Source organism: Thunnus albacares, chromosome 3, assembly GCF_914725855.1.
Source record: "Thunnus albacares chromosome 3, fThuAlb1.1, whole genome shotgun sequence".
Taxonomy (NCBI): domain Eukaryota; kingdom Metazoa; phylum Chordata; class Actinopteri; order Scombriformes; family Scombridae; genus Thunnus; species Thunnus albacares.
In genome coordinates this window covers 38,734,979-38,756,220 of record NC_058108.1, presented here as the reverse complement: position 1 = coordinate 38,756,220, position 21,242 = coordinate 38,734,979, and the positions used below count along the sequence as shown (strand labels likewise).

The window sequence follows — 21,242 nt, the reverse complement described above, 5'->3', positions numbered from 1 at the left end:
CTCTGTAGTCACTCTTGGTGATCTGCTAAACGTGCTTTGAAACAATGTTGGACTCTGTAGTTTCCTCTGGACCGCTGCCTGATCTGACCAGTGATGTCATGTACAGCCGCATGTCATCATTCAACCGCTGGCTGTCGAGGTGGCGTCCAGCAAACGATGTGGGCTTCATAGATAACTGGCAGACTTTCTGGGGAAGACCTGGTCTGATTAGGAGAGACGGCATACATCCCACTCTGGATGGAGCTGCTCTCATATCTAGAAATATGGCTGAGTTTATTAGTAGACCAAAACCATGACAAATCAGAGCTGAGACCAGGAAGCAGAGCTGCAGTCCTACACGCTTCTCTGCGCTTCCATTAGAGCAGTTACCCACCCAAAACCACATAGAGACTGTGTCTGTGCCCCAAACCACATAGAGACCACGTCTGTCCCCAAAACCACATAGAGACTGTGTCTGTCCCCAAAACCACATAGAGACCACGTCTGTCCCCAAAACCACATAGAGACTGTGTCTGTGCCCCAAACCACATAGAGACTGTGTCTGTCCCCAAAACCACATAGAGACCGCATCTGTCCCCAAAACGACATAGAGACCGTGTCTGTCCCCAAAACCACATAGAGACCACGTCTGTCCCCAAAACCACATAGAGACTGCGTCTGTCCCCAAAACCACATAGAGACTGTGTCTGTCCCCAAAACCACATAGAGACTGTCTGTCCCCAAAACCACATAGAGACTGCGTCTGTCCCCAAAACCACATAGAGACTGTGTCTGTCCCCAAAACCACAGAGACTGTGTCTGTCCCCCAAAACCACATAGAGACTGTGTCTGTCCCCAAAACCACATAGAGACTGTGTCTGTCCCCAAAACCACAGAGAGACTGTGTCTGTCCCCAAAGCCACATAGAGACTGCGTCTGTCCCCAAAACCACAGAGAGACTGTGTCTGTCCCCAAAACCACATAGAGACTGTGTCTGTCCCCAAAACCACATAGAGACTGTGTCTGTCCCCAAAACCACATAGAGACTGTGTCTGTCCCCAAAACCACATAGAGACTGTGTCTGTCCCCAAAACCACAGAGAGACTGTGTCTGTCCCCAAAACCACATAGAGACTGCGTCTGTCCCCAAAACCACAGAGAGACTGTGTCTGTCCCCAAAACCACATAGAGACTGTGTCTGTCCCCCGACCACTTATATCTATTGAATCTAAAATAAACAGAAGATGATTCATTCATAAAAATCTAGTAAAAATTAAAACCACTACTGCAACAGTTCAACAAAATAAGAGAATTAAATGTGGACTCTTGAACATTAGATCTCTGTCATCTGAAGCCGTATTAGTAAACGATTTAATCCCAGATCATCATATTGATTGATTGTCTTGCTGAAACCTGGCTGTGTCATGAAGAACATGTCAGTCTAAATGAATCCAGTCCTCCCAGTCATATTAATACTCACATTCCTCCAGACACTGGCCGAGGAGGAGGAGTCACAGCCTCATTATCAACTCTAGACCTGAACTTCATTATAACTCATTAGAAAGCCTTGTTCTTAGTCTCTCTCAGCCAACCTGGAAAACTTTACAGCCAGTTCTATGTGTTATAGTGAACCGTCCTCCTGGTCTGTACTCTGAACTCTGATCTGAATTCTCAGAGTTTTTGTCGTATTTAGTCCTTAGTACAGATAAAGTAATTATAGTAGGTGATTTTAATATTCATGTGGACGTTGATAATGACAGTCTCAGCACTGCATTTATCTCATTATTAGACTCAACTGGCTTCTCTCAGTGTGTAAATAATCCCACTCACTGTCTGAACCACACCCTCCACCTTGTTCTGACTTATGGCATCGAAATTGAACATTTAATAATTTTTCCACAAAATCCTATTTTATCAGATCATTTTTAATAACTTTTGAATTCCTATTACTGGATTACACACCATTAGACAAAAATGTCCTCACTAGATGTCTCTCTGATAGTGTTGTAGATAAATTTAAGGAAGCAGTTCCATCAGTACTGAATTCACTGCCATGTCTCAATACTACAGAGGACTCTTATGTTAACTTTAGTTCCTCCCAAACTGATAATCTTGTTGATAGTGCTGCAGGCTCATTACGAATAACACTCGACTCCATCGCCCCCTTAAAAAGGAAGATAATACAAAATAAGAGGTTAGCTCCATGGTTTAACTCCCAAACCTGCAAATTAAAGCAAACATCATGAAAATTGGAAAGGATTTGGCGTTCCACCAAACTAGAAGAATCTCGCTTAGTCTGGCAAGATAGTGTTAAAACATATAGGAAGGCTCTCTGTAATGCCAGAGCCGCCTATTACTCAGCATTAATAGAAGAGAATAAAAACAGCCCTAGGTTCCTTTTCAGCACTTTGGCTGACAAAGAGTCATAACTCTACTGATCCATGTATTCCTATAGCTCTCAGTAGTAACGACTTTATGAGCTTCTTTAATGATAAAATTCTAACTATTAGAGACAAAATTAACCATCTCCTGCCCTCAACAGGCACCGTTCTCTCCCCAAACACAGGAACCTTGGTAACAGCTGTAAATCCTGACATATATTAAACTTACTTACTTTAAAGTAGCTGTAATTAAACCTCTTCTTAAGAAGCCTACTCTTGATTCAGGTGTTTTAGCCAATTATAGACCTATATCTAACCTTCCATTTCTATCCAAGATCCTTGAGAAAGCAGTCTCTAATCAGTTATGTGACTTTCTACATAACAATAGTTTATTTGAGGATTTTCAATCAGGATTTAGAGGCATCATAGCACAGAGACAGCACTGGTGAAAGTCACTAATGACCTCCTAACTGCATCAGACAAAGGATTTGTCTCTATACTTGTCCTGTTAGATCTTAGTAACACAATTGACCATCAAATCCTTTTGCAGAGACTGGAACATTTAATTGGCATTAAAGGAACTGCATTAAGCTGGTTTAAGTCCTATTTATCAGACTGATTTCAGTTTGTACATGTGAATGATGAATCCTCCATGAAGGCAAAAGTTAGACACGGAGTTCCACAAGGTTCTGTACTTGGACCAATTCTATTCACCTTATATATGCTTCCTTTAGGTAATATTATTAGGAAACACTCCATAAATTTTGATTGTTATGCAGATGATACCCAATAATATTTATCAATGAAGTCTGATGAAACCAATCAGTTAAACAAACTCCAAACTGAAGTTATTGTGCTTGGCCCTACACACCTTAGAAACACATTATCTAATGATATATATAATGATATATAAGTCCCACATAAATCAAATTTCAAGGACTGCCTTTTTTCACTTACGTAATATCACAAAAATCAGGCACATCCTGTCCCTAAAAGATGCAGAAAAACTAGTTCACGCATTTGTTACTTCTAGGCTGGATTATTGCAATTCCTTATTATCAGGCTGCCCTAACAAGTCTCTAAAGACTCTCCAGCTGGTCCAGAATGCAGCTGCACGTGTTCTGACTAAAACTAGAAAAAGAGATCACATTTCTCCCATTTTAGCTTTGCTGCATTGGCTTCCTGTAAAATCTAGAATAGAATTTAAAATCCTTCTCCTAACTTACAAAGCCCTTAATGGTCAGACACCATCATATCTTAAAGAGCTCATAATACCGTATTATCCCACTAGAACACTGCGCTCCCAGTATACAGCTTACAGAGTAAGCATACAGTGTGGAATATACAGTATACTTACTCATGCTGTCTGTATGTCATTTTCCACCTGACCTTTAACCCTGTGTTTATATGGCTGCTGCTAACCTAAAAAAATACAAAAGAAGAAACAAAACAAAACAGAGAAAAAAATCTTTTTTCACACTCTTATATCTACCACATGGGTTCTCACTAATGTTTATTGATATTCCCCTCTAAAAATAAATAATGCACATCAAAAGGAGCATCTTATGAACTTTGTCATGCCTATTGAATCAATAATGAATCGGAAATGTGAAAAAATCGGAAATGTGAAAAATCTATTGATAAGTGTACAGGTAAATGCTTAAAGTTAGTCGGAATGACTGGTACCAGAGGATCGATCACAGACCCTGCACGCATTCTAGCTCGAGTAACAATTTGACCTTCTGAGCCACAATCTAAAAAATGTTTATGTTTTCTATCTTGGCTCTTTGTGCTCAAGCGCTGGAAGCTTTTAATGTTAGTTAGTCTTAAAATAATAGTTTCCACTGATATATACTGAGCTTATGGGGAGGTTTCCATCTCATTACCAACAATTTCTTTGCAGCTGTTAAACCTGCAAATCGTAAAATGTGTGGCAAACAGGGTATTTTCATCTCAATTATGTCAGAAAGGATAATGGTCACATTGACCCAAAAGAAATGGACCCTCGGGCCCACATCATATGCATATATGTGCATAATTACTTTTTGGGGACATAATAAACATGGAGGACTTTGGGAAATCCAAATTTGGCAGCATTTCCTAGGAGATAAATAAAATCTTTGGATTAATTTATAATGAGTTAATTGATGATTATGATTCAGGAAGTTAAAGGGATATTGGGCCACACTATCTGCCAATTCATACTTAAGTCAAAATCTTTTAAATAAAACTTCCAAACAGTGACATTGCCAAAGGGTCCATTTGACTTTTTTTGCAACTTATTGTATAGACAAGAAACAAAACCACTTTTAACATTTGTGCAGCTCAATACATGCATAAAGGATGAGTAGACAAAGGTTGATTGGGACACCATAAGTGCGCATTGCAGTGCGCAAATGTAAGTAAAAGAATATGAAGTGCCAGGAAAGTTAAAGGTTTGTTTGAGCTCTTGAAAGGATCTGAGGCCACCTTCATTATAAATATTGGACAGTGTTTCCCTGTTTTTGTTAGTGGGGGAATGTGGACAGTTTACCACTTAAAAGTAATAGGTTGTTCCTAAAGATAGGTATTTAATTGCCATTTTGTTGTCCTATTCTAGTGATGTGCTTCCAAACATATATTGAGTGAGCAATGATTGGTCAAAATTTTAGTATGATATAGTATGACAATGAGACAGACCGGAAAAGAGAACATCTTTGAAAGAAGAAAATAATACATTACAAAACTGGGAATAGATCAACATCCTACCCTTCTATTGTTTTGGATAGTAGAGTTACTAATTCTTGAATGTTGGTCCTGCCATATAAATTTAAAAACCTGACCCTGTATCCTCTCCCAAAATCCAAGTGGTGGTGGCAAATGAATCATGCTTACATAAAGATTTACTTTTGGTAGTATATGAGGCTTTACCACAGAAATATGGGTTGCAAGAGGAATTAATAGTGATGACCATCTATGTCATTCATTGGATATTGCTTTCTTTAGCCTCTTTTAGTTTTTTGATACAATTTTGTTAATAGATTAATATATATCTCTACCAAGGTATCTAAAATGTGGAGCCATTGGTATTCCTATGTCTAGATGGAGATTACTCATTGCTGTATTTAATGGGAGCAGAGTGGACTTGTTCAAATTTATCTTATAACCTGAAATTAAGCTAAATTTATGAATGATACTCAGTGCTGCTGGTCAAGAAATAATCATACATCATCTGCATACAACATAATCTGCGAGGAACTTTGTCCAACAGGGAAAGGTGTGGGACACTGATTGGATGTAATGACCATGACAGTTGGATTATGATATAAAGTTTTGAGCATGTTCATAAATTTGTCTCCAAATGCCATATTCTTCATTGTATACCACAGAAATCCCCTTTTTTGGCATCTAGACACAGCACAGGGTGAAGATATTTTTGAACGTGCGTCAACAATGTAAAAGACATCTTAAGTTATCTGATGCAAGTCTTTGTTTGACAAAGTCTGTTAGGTCAGTATGGATCAGAAAAGTCAAGGTAAACTTTATTATCCCACTAGGAGATTTTCATGTGGTCATACACATCTCAATTAAAACACAGAAGTACAATGTACATATACTAACAGACACACACATGCAAGCATACAGCATACACACTCATGCTAGCAATATAAAAACATCACATACAGTACTCAGTCCCAATATACAATCTAAATAAATAATAAATAATGTGCCCGCAATCAATACCCAGTCTACCCAGCATACATTATACAAAATATCCTGAAAAATGCACGCACTACAAATATATATCATAACCAGTATTCAGTTCAAATATACAATATAAGTCTATGACTTAGGTCTAAACAATCTGAAGTTAAAATACAAAATACAAATTAAAATGCAGTTCAAATGCAGTATATACACGGTCCAAATACACCGACCTAATAATAAAGGTGGACATCTATCTCTCATTTAGTAATTTGATTGCTGCAGGCACAAATGATTTGCTGTACCGTGTTTTTCTAATTTTCTGCTGCAGGATTCTGCCGTTTGACCTGCTACTCATTTTATATTTCCATTATGGAGACAGAGGATGGATATTAACACATAAATTACTATCTTTATTTTTTTTGTGAAATGATGTAATAATTGCAGTATTTATGTCTATTAAAACGTCCCTTGTTAATGGCTTGTTGGATCATTTCTAATAGAACTGGACCCAAATCATCCTATGCTAGGTACAGTTCCGGAGGGATACCATCCCAGCCTGGTGGTTTACCACAGTTCATGTCTTTGAGTGCATAATATAATTCATCAAGAGTTATGAGGGACTTCAAATGGAATAAATTTAAGCCATCAAAGAAGGAGTCTAGGTCAGCTTTTGTAAAACATGCTTCAGAAGAATATAGTTGTTGATTGAATAGTTGAAATTCTTTATTGACTAAAGTAGGATCATATACCAGAACATCCTCTTTGTTTTTAATAGAGACAATATCTGCTTTCTGATCATTAATATGGATTTTCCTAGACAAGACAAAACTTGGATTATTTCCATTCAAGTATTCAATTTGTCTTGCTGTGTGAATCAAAAATTCTGCTTTTTGCATTCAAATCAGCCTTAACTTTCCCAAATTCTTTTTCCCTCTCTAGGTCATAATTATTTTGTTGTTCAGCTATTAATGATGATTGCCCACCCTCCAGCCTTCATAATTCTTGAATGTGGGCTTTGTTACGCACTGAGGCGAATGCTGTTGTATTATTGCGGATAAAACCTTTAACTGCATCCCATAAATATCTCACATCTGAGACAGTATTCTTGTTAATACTAATGAAAATGCCAAAGCCTGCTTTAAATTGTTCACAGAACAGTGGATCCTACAATAATGTTAAATTTCCATCTTAAAGCACACTTTAGACTATTTTCAAATATAAATTATTTGCATGGTTGTCAGGCAAAGTCATATGAACTATCTCTGCTTTTTTAACCCGAGGCATATTGGCAGATGCCAATATGTAGTCTATTCTAGAATATGTCTTATGTCTTGATGAAAACAATGTGTGGGCTACTGTTTCAAGTTTGGATTATAAATTCTCAAAACATCAGTGAAGGAATGACTAGACACCAAATTTACAATGGTTGGACTAGACCTATCCAAGTATGGGTCAAGGACTGTATTCATATCAACACCTAAAATGGACCTACAGTCTGAGGAGTCTTGTAAAGTCTTTGTCAGCTGAGAATAGAATAATGGGTCAAAAGTGTAAGGGGCATAAACTGATAATAAAACCATCTTTTTACCACAGAAAGTGTCCTTGACATAAGTAATTCTACCAGCAGAGTATTGTCTTTCTCAGTAATGTTAAATTTAAGATTCTTGTGCATTAGAATTATGACACCTTTTGTCTTATTAATTGCAGATGACAAGGAGGCAACCATATATTTGTATTCTCTAATTTGCCTATATCTTGTGCCATTATATGGGTTTCTTGGAGCAGAGCTATATAGATCCTTTTTCTATCAATAATTTCTAGACAACTCAATCAATCAGACTTTATTTGTATAGCACTGTTCATACAAATACAATGTAACACAAAGGGCCCTATTTTAACAATCTAAGCACACGGTGTGAAGCACATGGTGCAAGTCCATTTAGAGTGTGTCCAAATCCACTTTTGCTAGTTTAATGGTGGAAAAACTGGTCACAGTGCCAGGCACATGGTTCAAAAGGGTTGTCCTTAGTCTCTTAATTAATCATGGGTGTATTTTGGCAGGTAACAGGTAAAATCAATGGGGTTTTAATTGCTGAAAGTATGGAAACCTGATAACTGTAATCTTAAAAATGTTAAAGAATATTTGTTAAAGATTGTTCAAAAATTAAATCATTAATTACAATCATGTAAAGAATCATCACACACGTTGTCAGGACTTGATGAGCTCTCCAAGGTGCTGATCCTGCTGCTGGCAGCAGCTAGAAGCTGTGCAGATTTATTTCCTTCTTTAGTTTAATCATTGTTTTCACCTCATTTATTTCCTCATGTGTTCCTCATCTCATCATTTATTGATGTAGCCGGAAAGTCGATCGTATTTGATCCATTGTCGATATCCGTTTGCTGGGTCTTGACAGACACCCTAAACCTGACGGGTCTGTTTAAATACCTCCATGTATTGCCACAATTTGGTCAAATAATTAGACAATTTCATCCATCATTTCTGCAATTAGCTAATTCTGATAAATATTAGGACTAAACATTATGACATATTTTTAAAAATATGTTTATGTATACAATAATAATCTTCTGTAATCCTTTTATTTGTAATCTTTTGCATGTTTAGGCACATGTTACTGTCTTGATAATGCGCCCTTAAAATAACAAATAACAGTGAAACACTGCGCCACTGACTTCAGACCAGGTTTTCGTTGGTCAATCGCACAATCGCTTTCCACTGCCTCAAGATACCAACAATGCATGTGACCACACCTCATTTTAAGACCAACATGCCCATGGGTGCTCTGATGGGTGTAAGCACATTTTCTATTTAAACAACGTTGGTGCTGGATGGGAAAATGACAACTATGTCAGTCTTAAACTAGCAAAGACATTTGCATCATGCTTGGCCCAAAGTGCTTTACAAAATAAAAACAATACAATCCCCCATATACACCAACTGGTATACTTAATGTTCTTATTAATTCACTGCACATTCCACGAAAATATGGATAATTTTGTCCTTAACGGGCTACTTATCATAGTTGCATATTTTTATTTTAACACATTCCATATTCATAAGATTTAGACATACTCATAATGAAATAAGGGATGTTTTCCATCTGATGTGAATGGAGGGGGGATAAAGAGACAGAAACACAAAAATACCAAAGTGGAACCCTTCCCTGTTTGCAGCCTACTATGAATCCCCCCGCCTCCCTCCCGACTAGAAGATGGTCACATGGGCACAATACCATAACTGTATTCTTATTCCACATAGCCCTCCTCCCACTTCCTAAACTCTGCCTCTGCAAAGTTGTGAAATGACAGTCGCTGGTCAACTGCTCCCTGTATTGACCTCCCTCCATTATTAATGGTCAATGTTCAACATATGAAAAACCCTCAAGGGATAAATTCATTCAGATAATTAATAAATCAAGTTGGCCCGAAAAAACAAATAGCAAATAAAGAAACATATGACAAGCTCATTGATAACCAAGATTAAGGGCCTTTTACAAGTCCACAGTCTTCCAAATAACAGAAAATAAACGTAAAAATATATATAAATGTAGTCTATTTAGTCCATATGGGCCTAATTATTACCTGTTATTGTAATTGCTGGTAGGCCTCCATAGAGGTGACAGCTTAGTCCTCAGCGATGACAGTCAATGATGTGAGCCTAGCATCTAACTTGGGCTTGATCTCAGTTTTATAGTTTATCACCTCCGATGCTTTCATGAAAGTACGAGTCTTATTGTTGTGAGTGATGAGCATCATCACCCCATACCGGCGGTCTGTTTTTCATAGAATTGCTGTTAGGTGTGGGCGTCCTGCCTGATGCCCATGCCTGCTATAATAATAATTATTATTATTAGTCATATTTCTATTATTATTATTATCATTGTTATTGTTATTATTATTGTTATTATGCTTCTCTGTGTCTCCCTCCTTCTTTCTGTCTCAACCCAACCGGTCGAGGCAGACGGCGTCCACCTACAGTCCGGTTCTGCTGGAGGTTTCTTCCCATTAAAGGGGAGTTTTTCCTGCTGCTGCTCATGGAGGAATGTTGGGTCTCTGTAGATTAAAGAGTTGTTGGGATTCGGGGTCATATAAATAAAACTGTATTTAGGATCAGCTCAGGTTTCATTTAGTTTAGTTTAGTTTTAGTTCAGTTTTAGTGTGGTTTAGTTCAGCTCAGTTGTGGTTAGTTTGCAGATTGAGTTTGAAGCTCACATGATCACCAATAATTGGTGATAACTTCATTACACAGTTTCTGTCATGTGGAGTCAAATTATTCATCTTAGAGATTATTGATCTTTTATTGAACATTTAAGGATTTCTTAACGGCCCGATTGTAAAGTCGACACTGAGACCGTTTGACTTCCTTAAAACTGTCTAAACCTTATTCTTCCTCTTCTTCTTCTTCCTCTTCTTCTTCTTCCTCTTCTTCTTCTTCTCTTCTTCTCTTCTTCTTCTTCCTCTTCTTCTTCTTCCTCTTCTTCTTCTTCTCTTCTTCTTCTTCTCTTCTTCTCTTCTTCTTCTTATTCTTCCTCTTCTTCTTCTTCTTCTTCTTCTTCTTCTTCTTCTTCTTCTTCTCTTCTTCTTCTTCTTCTTCCTCTTCTTCTTCTTCTCTTCTTCTTCTTCTTCTTCTCTTCTTCTTCTTCTCTTCTTCTTCTTCTTTTCTTCTTCTTCTTCTTCTTCTCTTCTTCTTCTTCTCTTCTTCTCTTCTTCTTCTTCTTCTTCTCTTCTTCTTCTTCTTCTTCTTCTTCTTCTCTTCTTCTTCTTCTTCTCTTCTTCTTCTTCTTCTTCTCTTCTTCTTCTTCTCTTCTTCTCTTCTTCTTCTTCTTTTTCTCTTCTTCTTCTTCTTCCTCTTCTTCTTCTTCTTCTTCTTCTTCTTCTTCTCTTCTTCTTCTTCTCTTCTTCTTCTTCTTTTCTTCTTCTTCTTCTTCTTCTCTTCTTCTTCTTCTCTTCTTCTCTTCTTCTTCTTCTTCTTCTCTTCTTATTCTTCCTCTTCTTCTTCTTCTTCTTCTTCTTCTTCTTCTTCTCTTCTTCTTCTTCTTCTTCCTCTTCTTCTTCTTCTCTTCTTCTTCTTCTTCTTCTCTTCTTCTTCTTCTCTTCTTCTTCTTCTTTTCTTCTTCTTCTTCTTCTTCTCTTCTTCTTCTTCTCTTCTTCTCTTCTTCTTCTTCTTCTTCTCTTCTTCTTCTTCTTCTTCTTCTTCTTCTCTTCTTCTTCTTCTTCTCTTCTTCTTCTTCTTCTTCTCTTCTTCTTCTTCTCTTCTTCTCTTCTTCTTCTTCTTTTTCTCTTCTTCTTCTTCTTCCTCTTCTTCTTCTTCTTCTTCTTCTTCTTCTTCTCTTCTTCTTCTTCTCTTCTTCTTCTTCTTCTCTTCTTCTTCTTCTTCTTCTCTTCTTCTTCTTCTCTTCTTCTTCTTCTTCCTCTTCTTCTTCTTCTTCTCTTCTTCTTCTTCTTCTCTTCTTCTTCTTCTTCTTCTCTTCTTCTTCTTCTCTTCTTCTTCTTCTTCTTCTCTTCTTCTTCTTCTTCCTCTTCTTCTTCTCTTCTTCTCTTCTTCTTCTTCTTCTTCTCTTCTTCTTCTTCTCTTCTTCTTCTTCTTCTTCTCTTCTTCTTCTTCTTCCTCTTCTTCTTCTTCTTCTTCTTCTTCTTCTTCTTCTTCTTCCTCTTCTTCTTCTCTTCTTCTTCTCTTCTTCTTCTTCTCTTCTTATTCTTCAGAGGGAAGAGATGAGCAGAATGATCGTCAGAACGTCTCCATGCTGAAAATCTTTAAGAAGGTCAGACAAAGAAAATCAATCCATTTTCAAGGATTTATCAATATAATCACTGCTGAGAATTAGAATCATGATCATCAATGATGATTGAACCCAGAAAACAATCAATAATCAATGGTGATTTTGTGAAAAGGACCAGTTTGTTTGTTTGAAAATGTTTCTGTATAAAGAGTTTGAAGAGTTTTTAGTGGAAACAGTTTATATGTGACGTTAATCTCAGATCTGAATGTTCAGCTTTATTTATTTATTAATTTTTTATATTTTATAAAAAATAAAGGACGTGATCCCTGAACCTGTGTTGTGCTTCAGGTCTGGCTGTTGGCTCTGTCCGTCTGCTTCACCTTCACCATCACCATCGGCACATTTCCCGCCATCACTGCCGACACCAAATCCACCATAGCTGACAGAGGCTCCTGGGGTGAGTCCACCGCCCATCACATGACAGACAGTCCACCTGTAGCTGCGTGTGATTGGTCAGCCCGCTGTGGATAATATCAGTGCGACTTTATGTTTTGACAGACCTGTACTTCATCCCGGTCAGCTGTTTCCTGCTCTTTAACCTGTGTGACTGGGGGGGGCGGAGCCTGACAGCTGTCCGTATGTGGGTGAGTTCACATTTAAAGATCATTTGGTTAATAATCCAGAAAGACACCATCTATCTCTGTGGGACATTAACCCCGGTTCATACAGCGTCTCCACCTGGCTGCAGCTTTACAGTAATATCATTACTTTTGTCAGTAACAGTAGTATAAGGGATTACAGTTTGAGATTCAGTAGGTGAACCCAAGTGCAGACTCAGACGAGGAGACAGGAATAAGGTAAATAAGATGTTTATTGAAAGGCATGGAGAAGATGGGTGCAGGCCGGGGGAAGCTCAGGCTGGAAGCTGGGAACCAGGAACTGAGGCTGGGGGCAAGGGGAGTTAGGGGCCGAGGTAAGCAGGTCTGGAGTGGGATCTGAGAGAGCTGAATAGAGCAGAGGTCCAGGGTAGGGAAGCAGGACAGGGGACAGGAGAAACAGCATCAGGCTAAAGATAACAGGCAACAACAGGATAACTAAAGGCTGGAAGCATAGACTGACTGATGTAGAGGCTACCATCTGGCAGGGCTGAGTATAAGCAGAGGTCTTGATTATGGATCGGGTTGCAGCTGGTGGGGCTCCGCTCTGACTCCAGAACACCTGTCTCCAATCACACCATCTCACACGAAGGTAGAGAGAGAGCCGCTCCGGGAGACACAGGACGGGAAGTAGAGGATGCGACAGGTGACGGTGTGTTCACTGTCTCACCAGATTAATGGAGGGTTGATATCTGTGTGGTCTCTGTGATTAGCTGACAGACTGAGGAGGAGAAATGCGACTTGCAGTAATTCTAAAAAGGTAAAATAGAACAATGTTTTTTTAATTGAAGTTTTTATTGAGTTTTTTAAGGAATATTAATACAAATAAGTACAAAAGTCAAAAAATACACAAATAAACAAAAACCAAAACAGCACAGACTAAACAACAGCACAGCATCATCTCTGCAGTCTACAGATCAAACCTGGAAAGAAAAGTCCCCGTGGCACAACCAAAACAAAACAAGAGCCCACTCCTACCTATATGTTAATTCATTAAAAAAACAAAATATTCATAATATGAATTAAACATGAGACATAGATCCAAAAAGCAAATAAATTCCTCAGAAGTGTAATGAATGACTCCTATGGCATGTTTTCTCCTTTTATGAAAAACAAAAACTGATTCCAGACAAGCAAATATGATTTTTTTTACAGTTATGCAGGTTGGCTATAATTCTCTGTCATTAACTTAACCTACTCTCTGTACTCAGCTCTAACTTGGCTTTTCCAGTTACAGAGGATTATTCTAGCAGCTGAGATAAACCCTGTTAAGGGTAAACACGACCTGTCCCCCAAGAGGCAAAGATGAATTGATTCAGGCATAGGTACATCTAGCCACTCCTGTATTGTTTTGTTTATCTCTCTCCAGAAGGACAGTACTAGAGGGCATGGATAAAAGTGTCCTCATGCCTTTTACATTTCCAGCATAAATTATTTTCTAGTAAACCCATTTAATGAAAACTGACAGGTGTAAAATAATATTGATGAAGTATCTTATAGTGTATAAATTTTGTCTCCAAGCTTCTCTTGTGAACCAGCCTGCACTGGAAATGATCTTTGAGTCCTTATCAATGTCCAAATTCAAATCCTTCTGCCATATAAGCTTTTATATGGTTAAGTTATAAGTTTCTCAGAGTTGCCATATATTAGCAGCCATCTTATAAACGGTGGAAGCTGAATAATTATTTTTTGGTAACTTAAAATAAAGCTGTACCATATTAACTGCTTTACTACACTCCCCAAACTACTTCCTGTTTGCAAATATCTCCAGATGTCTGTTTCATCTTTTAGGTTGAACTGAGTTCTTGATAAGATTTGAATGTTTATCAGTAACCAGATCAGCAATATTTCTTATACCACTTGATAACCAATAATCCCAATAAATTACTTTTTCCCCACTGCTGGGTTATTCCAGGGTGAAGAATATATCTGCTTATATTGTGATTTTTTTAATAATTTGTGAAGTTTAGTCCAGACATTCTTTGAGTGTTGTAAAATTGGATTGGTCTCTCTGCTCCCAGGCTTATTCTGAGGTTTGGTATTTTGTGAAAAAGCCTCAGTTGGACTGAAGGGGGAAGTAACCTCTTGTTCTATTCCCATCCATGTTAGGTGATTACTCTCAATGATCCAGTGTCTTGCCAGCTCAAATGCTGCAATACTGTACAGCTCTACATTAGGCAGGGAAAGCCCACCTTTACTTCTTATAATATAAAGTTTTTATAAATTAATCATTGGTTTCTTCCCATTCTCATAAATAATCTTTTATAATTTGGTTGTATTGTTTGAAAAATTCTCCAGGTATTGTTATAGGCAGCATTATTGATAAGTAATAATCCCTCTCTCTTTCTCTCTCTCAACCCAACCGGTCAAAGCAGATGGCCGCCCACCAAGAGCCGGGGTCTGCTTGAGGTTTCTACCCGTTAAAGGGGAGTTTTTCCTTACCGCTGTCGCCAAGTGCTGCTCATGGGGGAATTAGACTGTGCTTTATCTTTGTAAGAAGACTAGTCATATTAATATGTATTATATCCGCAATATCAGTGCACAATTTGACCCCTACATACTTCATACCAGCTAAATTGGCCAGCCCTAACCATAGCTGGATGACATACCTTGGATATAGACATAACCTCAGATTTGTGCCCATTGACTTTGTAGCCAGAAATCTGAGAAAATGTTTCAGTTATATCCAGAAGAGCCTGGTTAGAGGATGCTGGATCTCAAACTAGGCAAAGAATGTTATCAGCATATAGAAAAAGTTTATGTTCTCCTCCTGTACTCCCTCAAGTCTTATCTCTTTTCTTACGGCTATTGCTAATAGTTCAATAAATAATGTAAACAGAAAAGGGGACCCCCTGTTTGTGCATCTAGAGAGCCTAAAAATGGGGAAATCAGACCATTTGTAACAATGGCTGCACTAGGTTTCACATAAATTACCTTAACCCAATAAAGAAAGCCCCTCCCAAACCCAACCTTTTCTAAGACACTGAATAAAAAAACTCCACTCAACCCTATCAAATGCCTTCTCAGCGTCGAGTGAGGAGGCAGCAGTCAGTGTATCATTATTATGACTTAACCACATCAAGTGAAGTAACCGTCTAACATTGTCAGAAGAGGACCTCCCCTTAATAAAACCCACTTTATCTGAATGGATAATTATCAATAGGATTTTCTCTAGTCTCATAAACAGAACTTTAGTGAGCACCTTACAGTCCACATTCACTAAGCTAATTGGTCTGAAGCTACCAGAGTTTACACACAGGGGGCCGTAATCCCGTTTATCACAGTTTTGTCTGTTTATGAGTCTACTATCTCAGTTCCAGTGACTTCATTATTCCCAGTGTTCTTCATAGAAGTTAGGGCTACAGTTGTTTGCACTAATCAGGAGTTATAATCCTCCCAGAGAACAAATCCAGTTGTAGGTGGTCATATCACAGCATTAGCTGCTAGTGACATATCAGATATACCTGTTCATGATATAACATACTCATAATATTCAGATGTACATATATATCACTTTACGTGGGTCTTCAAAGCTTTTCCTCTCTCCCTTCCATGTGACACAAGGAGTCGCAGGGTAGGCCAACATGAATCTGATGTCAGGGTCATGAAGTTTCTTCCTGACATCAGCAAACCTCTTTTCAACCACTTCTTTGGTCAGGAAAGAAGGAGATCTTAGTCATTCCGGACAATTCCCCTCTTGTCTTGATATCTTTGTCTTGCAGCTGTGAGAACCTTCTCCTTTCTCCAAATAACTATGAAAACACATGATTGGCCTCAGTGGTCGTCCCTCATCAGGTGCTGGGGCCAGGGAGCAGTGTGCCCGCTGCAACTCAGTTTCTGATAGCTGTATGCCCAGTGCTTTGGATATGATGGTTCTCACAAATTCCCTTAGGTTGCCACTTTCGGAGCACTCTTTCACACCCACAAGGCGAAGGTTGAGACACCTTTCTCTGTTTTCCATGTCCTGCACCACTTTCTGAAGCTCCTCACATTGTCAGGCTCTCTTTTTAGCTTCTTTATCAAACCACTTCCAAATCCATAAGCCGCGCATCTGCTTGGACAAGCCTGTCATTGATAATAGCAACATCTGTCTCCATTTTGGCCTGCAAGGTTTTCACCACTGAGACATCTGCTTGATCCTGCAGAATACTGCTAACCTGAGCCATTTCATGCATAGCCTTGTCTAAAGTGGGTCATAACTCTGTCAGGATACTCAATGCCACAGGATCAGGTGTACCCGCTTCTGGAGTCTCTGTGGTGTTAGCCAGCTTGTTGTTGCTAGCCATGCTAGCATTGCTAGCAGCCTGCTTTGCCATTCTCGTTTTGGAGTTTGATGTTCCCATTCTTCAGTCTTGTGTAGGCCTTGTTACACAACTACTAAGTAGTAGAAATAAAGGTCTTACTCAAACAACTAAGAGGGAAAGTGAATGATTTGACAGGAGGTTTGTTCTAGGAGGCCATCATGGTCAACGGACTTAAAATAGAACAATGTTAAAACAAAACAACATTAAACCAAAATGACGTTAAAACAAAACCATGTTTAAACAAAATATATAGAGATATTCATATATACTGTGTATATTTAGATGTAGATGTATAGATTTATATGCATATATAGATTCCAGCTGGAAAAGCAGCAGCTGTTCTTTATTCATATTTTTATATTATTTCATTGATCCTTGATGTAGTTCAGTCACATGTTGCATCCTCAGATCATGTATGACCTTTATATGTTCATACAAGATCATACATGATCATTCAAGGTCTGAGACGTGAAGCTCTTTATCGTTGCCACTCGCATCCTCCAGCTGTTTGAATGTTTCTTGTTGATCACATGTTTTGTTCTGCTCAGTCTGTGTCACATGATCAGATCCACATCCCTAAAATAAAATGGATATTGTTGCGATGGTTAACTGTTGTGTGCGTTCTCTTCCTGTTATGTAACGTTATGTGACCAGCCAGGGAAGGACAGTCTGCTGCTGCCGCTGGCCATCGCCGCTCGTATCGTCTTCGTGCCGCTCTTCATGTTGTGTAACGTCCAGCCCCGCCTCCACCTACCCGTCTTCTTCCACCATGACACCTGGTTCATCGTCTTCATGGTGCTGTTTGCCTTCAGCAACGGATACCTGGCCAGTCTGTGCATGTGCTATGGCCCAAAGTAAGAAGCTGATTCACCTGATGGTCATCAATCCATCACACCCCATTAATAACCAAATATCCATCATAATATGATAATAATAACCAAATATCATCATAATATGATAATATTAACCAAATATCATCTTAATATAATAATAATATTAACCAAATATCATCATAATATGATAATATTAACCAAATATCATCATAATATAATAATAATATTAACCAAATATCATCTTAATATAATAATAATATTAACCAAATATCATCATAATATGATAATAATATTAACCAAATATCATCTTAATATGATAATAATATTAACCAAATATCATCATAATATAATAATAATATTAACCAAATATCATCATAATATAATAATAATATTAACCAAATATCATCTTAATATGATAATAATATTAACCAAATATCATCTTAATATGATAATAATATTAACCAAATATCATCTTAATATAATAATAATATTAACCAAATATCATCTTAATATAATAATAATATTAACCAAATATCATCATAATATGATAATATTAACCAAATATCATCATAATATAATAATAATATTAACCAAATATCATCTTAATATAATAATAATATTAACCAAATATCATCATAATATAATAATAATATTAACCAAATATCATCATAATATGATCATAATATTAACCAAATATCATCATAATATAATAATAATATTAACCAAATATCATCATAATATAATAATAATATTAACCAAATATCATCATAATATGATCATAATATTAACCAAATATCATCTTAATATAATAATAATATTAACCAAATATCATCATAATATAATAATAATATTAACCAAATATCATCTTAATATGATAATAATATTAACCAAATATCATCTTAATATGATAATAATATTAACCAAATATCATCTTAATATGATAATAATCCAGCCATGAAACACTTTTTATAACAATCAAACTTTATATTAAAGGTTTTCAGTGTAAGTTGAGTTAATGAAATATTTTAAATATGATATTATTGATTATATATTATATATTGAATATGAATTATATTTCGTGTCATTGATCTACAGGAAGGTTCTTCCTCATGAAGCAGAAACAGCCGGCGCCATCATGGCCTTCTTCTTGTCTCTGGGGTTGGCGCTCGGAGCAGCGCTGTCCTTCCTCTTCAGAGCGTTGGTTTAAACAACTCATTTATCACTGGTTTAACTGGAACATAATGAGTTCATCACTGGTTTAACTGGAACATAACCAGGTTATTACTGGTTCAACTGGAAATTAACCGGTTTATTATTTATTTAATGTTCATTTGTATAGGGACAAGTATATAGCATGAACTTATGCCACATACCGTAGCATTTATAGCCTGAGCTCATTTGTAATGCTCGTCCCCAGATGGGCTTTTAATATAAAACTGCACAACACTCAACAATACATACAGTATAGATACATTTAAGCACAAAGCACAAACCTCAACAGTACATATGCATACATTACAACACAAAGCTCTACAATGAAGTACATACAAAGCAGCACAAAACACAAACAACTAAAGGGCTCCTTACACTTCCCAGCAGACGCTGATTGTGTTACTAAGCCAGAAACCCTGAGAGGAACCATCACCTCACTGAGTACCTGAGCAGCGTGGTTATTCAGGCATTAATAGATGAGTTTAAGGTTGGTGAATAGTACGGTCTTGACTTGCTCTACGTGAAAAGAGCCCTGAGATAACTTTTGTTATGATTTCGTGCTATATAAATAAAATTGAATTGAAATAAAATGTTCAAAACATTACATATTTAATCTCTTAAGAACATGGCAGTGCTGTGATCTTATTGGTTTCCTGTCCAGAATTTTAATTGCTCAATTATAAATCCTTATAAGAGGCCTGATAGTTGTATATGCTGCTTGTAACCAAGAAGTAAAACAATGACTTAAATGTGAAAGATCATCAAGTGAATAAAACTATTTGCAGCATGATGAGGTAAACAGTCTCTCATGAGTCTAAATGTGCTCGCCATTTTAACATTTCCATTTAACATTTCCATAACTGCTGAGACAGTACAGATTGTTTTGTCAGTTAATGGAAAATAATCTGTTTATTACTGGTTCAACTGGAAAATTACCTGTTTATTGCTGGAAAACAAGCTGGTTTCAATGGATAAGAGACATTTTGTCCTGATGGTGCTTAAGACTGACTGCACCAACATGAGACCTCTGACAGGAAGCACGTGCATGACATTAACAGATAAATGTTGTACATTAACATATAAACATGTTTTTGTTTTGTTTTTTGTAACAATACAGTCTCCACAAAAATAAAGATTCCTGAGTGGATGTAAACAAACCAGATGAACATGTTTTGCTGTTTTCTATCATCCAGTAAAAAATTATTACATTTTAAATGTATTTATCACAGTTTCACTGCATTAACGAGGCTCTTCACTTTATAAATGATAGCATCAGACTGGATTTATCCTGCTGGTGTCCCAGAGACACACTGAGGTCTGAAAACATAAAGAAATATTTAAATAAAGTCATAAATTAAAGAGATGACTTTCAAAAACAATTTAAACTTTACAATAGTTCAGACTGGCAGCCGTGATGTCTGAACTACATAACGTATAAGTACAATATACATATTATGAAGTATCTAGTGTTTTACATATATAATCAATACAGTGAAATGTTCTGACAGTCCAGTTGTGTGATCAGTACCTGACAGGCACTGATTAGTGATCAATACCTATGAGCTGGTTTATTAAATCTACTCTCATGTACAGTCCCTGTGAGAGCCACATGAATAACAAATATAAGATATATATTGTGATGTAATAATAATATAATAAGGTTCATTCTGAGAGTCGTCACAACCCGGCTGAAGGCTGGACGAAGGAGGGGAGACCACATATCAGATTTATTGTACATAACTAAAAGATAAATGAAACTAAACACAACCAAAACCAACATGGTGGAAGGCAGAGGAGAGAAAGCAACTGACTGACTGCCTCCAGCTTATATAGAAGTCAGTCCAGGTGAGCTGAATCCTCCTGACAACCCAACTCCGCCCACCAGCCGTCTGCAGGTAGAGGACCAGGAGTCTGTCCAGAGACGGTCGACACAGAGTTATTTGTATTGAAACAGTTTGAACATCGCTGTAGACGACGGTTCTCAAAGTTCTGTTGCAAGCTGGTGAATATTTGACAGCACTGAGTGTCAGTCAGGACACCAGACTGACGACTCTGATCAGGGTCTAGGTTAGTAAAATCAGCTTACTGATCAGCAATGACTGGCAGTTTAACCAAATGATATCACAAACACCACAGCTGTGCTAATATAGATAACATTAATATAAACAAAGTGGAGTAAGTGTGAAATAAACATAATGAAATAAATATTTCTACCAAAACCTGACCACATGACCTAAAAGCACCGTTTCAGTACAAATGTTTGTCTCCAAACTAAATCATATCAGGATAATCACACTTAAAGGAAACCAACAGCGCCACCTGCTGGCCTTGGCAGCTGATCGCTGATGACTGTAATCAATAATGCTCAATGAACTAAAATGCCATATGTATCCTGAGATATGCAAGGTAATTGTACCCTTCTGTCATCCTAAGAACAGTAAATAGCAATATAA

The 21,242-nt window shown here is 37.3% G+C and overlaps 1 protein-coding gene across 1 annotated transcript in view; it reads left to right on the top strand.

Annotated features, from left to right (window-relative positions):
• The window catches only part of LOC122976218 (equilibrative nucleoside transporter 1-like), a 32,358-nt gene extending 12,409 nt beyond the window's left edge, over nt 1–19,949 (top strand). The window contains exons 9-13 of the mRNA XM_044344562.1: nt 11,768–11,826; nt 12,133–12,241; nt 12,343–12,428; nt 17,399–17,598; nt 18,673–19,949. Of these exons, the coding sequence (XP_044200497.1) occupies nt 11,768–11,826; nt 12,133–12,241; nt 12,343–12,428; nt 17,399–17,598; nt 18,673–18,784 (566 nt within the window). The 3' untranslated portion in view covers nt 18,785–19,949. The remainder of the gene's footprint in view (nt 1–11,767; nt 11,827–12,132; nt 12,242–12,342; nt 12,429–17,398; nt 17,599–18,672) is intronic.
• The last annotated feature ends 1,293 nt before the right edge of the window (nt 19,950–21,242 follow it).